At 49.4% G+C, this 3,084-nt stretch overlaps 1 protein-coding gene across 1 annotated transcript; it reads left to right on the top strand.

Annotated features, from left to right (window-relative positions):
- The first annotated feature begins 761 nt into the window (after positions 1-761).
- LOC147982630 (uncharacterized) lies at positions 762-1,532 on the top strand. The gene has a single exon (XM_087516370.1). It carries the CDS (start codon positions 762-764, stop codon positions 1,530-1,532), a length of 771 nt encoding a protein of 256 aa, XP_087372496.1.
- Positions 1,533-3,084: the final 1,552 nt, after the last annotated feature.

Raw genomic sequence — 3,084 nt, 5'->3', positions numbered from 1 at the left:
AATTTTACCAGATGGATTCTTCTTATTCTCTTTCCAATCATGTGGAGGAACGGACCGGCTTATTCTCCTTTCCTTCCTTATTCTCTTTCATTCCTTATTTATCTGAATCTGAACATGACAAATTATTTCCTTGCTTATTGATTCCTGAGAAGGCTCCTTGATACCTAGAAAATTCAAAGATGTATTTAAGTTGAGAGGATTGTGTATAAGGGGCCGAGGTGGGACTAATGTATAGGTCAGGCTTTCTTTCAAACACATAGTTCTTTGTTCCTTAGCTGGTAGTGGCAGTATTTGTTTACCATCAGGCCCTGTGTTCGAATCACCAAACCACCCAATTTTCTTGCCTCCTACGGACTGCACTGGGCCATCCTTTGTTGGGCTGCAGAAGATGGGCTGACAACGACGCTGGTATATGTGGCGTGGGAAAAAATTTGATGGGCCGTCTGAGCTAGACATAGCGACAGCAACGGTGGACGAAATCTGGATGGAACTACAGATGGTTCCCCGAATTAGTACCACCTCGCGTATATATAGTCCCCTACGGCGGCGGCCTAGGGTTTTCCAGTCCTCCGGCGATTTTCGCCGTGAGATCGTTGTTGCTTCCTGGCTATTGAGGAAAGCTTCTCTTATTCCCTCTCCTCCAATCGGGCTGTCTCCAGGGACTCAGATTGTTTGGCTGCAGCCGCAGCGCGAGGGGGGTTCCGATCTAGGGTTTTCTATGGGGAACCTTTGACGCAGTGGTCCTTGTCGTTATGGCGAACATGGGAGATGGCAGCTCCAACCAGGGAGGGGACGTGCAGGGCGCCGGCGACATGCTGGATCGCCTCACCCTTCAGGATGATGAACTAGATGATCTTGTATGGGAAGAGGAGCCTGATACGGCTGAAGTCCGGCCCAAGTGGCTGGCGCTGTGCCGCCTACTGACATCAAAATCCTTTAGCCAGAGTGCTTTGATTGGGGATATGAAGGCTGCTTGGAACCCGGCTCATCCGGTGGTGTGGAGAATCAATCCGAACTTATTTTCTATCCAGTTCAATTGCCTTGGTGATTGGAACAAGGCTATGCACAAGGGGCCGTGGGATTTCAATGGCTATGCTATAATCCTCGCTGAATATGATGGCTTCTCAAAGCCTGAGAAGGTTAAGCTGGATAGGTTGGAAACTTGGGCTCAGATTCACAAACTGCCAGACCTCGTTCTCAAAAGCAAGAGCTTCCTGGAAAACCTAGCGCGGCGTATAGGAGAAGTGCAAGAAGTTCAAGTTACACTTCCTAATGGCTTTGTGGGGGAATTCATTAGAGTTCGGATTAAGCTGGATGTGGGGAAAAAACTTACAAGAGTTGTACAATTTACAAAGGCCGGCGAAACCGAGAAATATAGAGTGAAATATGAAAAGCTGCCCACCTTTTGCTATGAATGTGGCATGATGGGGCACTGGTATGAGGAGTGTGGAACCGGAGAACACGACGCAACAAAGTTTGAATGGGGTCCGTTCATCTTGGCCTCAAGGAGTGCTGGCCCTGGTGGTGGCTGAAGCCATTTCAGCGGAACTGGTAGAGGGGATTCAGGCAGGAACGATCTTGGAGGAGGAAGAGGCCGGGGCCGCGGAAGAAGGGGCGGTCCCCATGATTCGGGCATGCACCCGCATACAAGTGGGGCGGGTTTTGGCACTAATAATGATCTCTCAGCTGTTGTGGATGTAGCTCAAAAACAAACTTCAGGCATGGCCGAGGGGGAGAAGATACTGGAGTATGATGGGTCAACGAGCTGGAGGCACAACGCCCGCGCTGTTACAGCTCAGGAGAAGCAAGTACAGGATGCTAACAATGGTCTTCAAGAAGACTTACTAATTCTGGGGAAACGAATAGCTGATGACTCTAGCACTGGGCAGCTACACAAGCTGGACCCCGTTGATCCAAAGACAGCAATGGTACCACTAGGCAACACCACGACGATTGCTGATCAGTTTGAGAACACAGTGGGTGCTTCCTCGAACGGTGGAGGTACACCACAGAAAAATGCCAACAGGAAGAAGCTGAAGGGACCTGATGGCGTAGCTCTTGAAGTTAACACTTCAAAGGAATCGGCGGCCTCCATGGGTGAGGACCGCCGGGGACAATGAGTATCTTGTGTTGGAATTGTCGTGGGGCGGGCAACCCTGCGACAATTCGTGAGCTTCGTGTTTTGACGAAGCGTTTTGCCCCAACCATCCTTTGTATCCTCGAAACGCAGCTAGAGGGACATAGGGTGGAGTTTTTATCAAATTCTTTAGGTTTCAATAAAAGCTTTGTTGTTAGTAGTTCTGGTAGAAGTGGTGGTTTGTGTGTTTTTTGGAATGATTCAATAAAGTTGGAAGTTATTGGTTACTCGAAATATCACATTGACGCTGAACTAGAGGGGGTTGCTAACACTCCCTTTAGGGTGACTTTTGTTTACGGGGAAGCTCAAGTCCAGAATAGATTCAAAACATGGGACACCTTGAGAGGCATAGCTTCGTCAAGTGCTTTGCCATGGATGGCAATTGGAGATTTTAACAAGGTACTTCACCTCCATGAGCATGATGGAGTCGGAAATCGGAGCCAGGCTCAAATGGATGGATTCCGAGATGCTTTGGATACTGTTGGCTTATCGGATATTGGCTATCGAGGGAATTCATGGACTTTTGAGAAAAGGGTTGCTGGTGGTTCTTACACACGAGTACGACTGGACCGGTGTACGGCGACAGGTTCTTGGTCGCTGATGTTCCCTCAGGTGGAGCTGGTGCACGAAACTGCTGCGTGCTCGGACCACGTTCCGCTGCTTTTGAACCTTGGTCTGCATGCTCCAAGGGCGGGGCCGAAAACATTTAAATATGAATGTGCATGGGAGTCGCATGAGGGACTGCCTGAGGTGATTGGTACTACTTGGGGACATGACTGCGATGGGACTGTTGAGGGGGTGAAACAGCGATTGGACTCCCTATCCTCTGATCTGTCGGTCTGGGACAAGGAGATCTTTGGGAATGTTAAAAGGGAAATTAGCAAACTGCAGAGAGATTTGGTTCTGCTACGAGCAATACTGGGACGAAGGGGACCCTCGCGTGCAGA

The sequence above is a fragment of the Triticum urartu genome, chromosome 3A (assembly GCF_056163025.1).
Source record: "Triticum urartu cultivar PI428250 chromosome 3A, HENAU_Tu73, whole genome shotgun sequence".
Taxonomy (NCBI): Eukaryota; Viridiplantae; Streptophyta; class Magnoliopsida; order Poales; family Poaceae; genus Triticum; species Triticum urartu.
Note: the sequence above shows the minus strand (reverse complement) of the source record. Positions and strands in the feature narration are given on the sequence as shown.

Excerpts from the sequence above, each read along its gene's own strand:
- LOC147982630 (XM_087516370.1), top strand. The coding sequence starts at position 762 with ATGGGAGATGGCAGCTCCAACCAGGGAGGGGACGTGCAGGGCGCCGGC.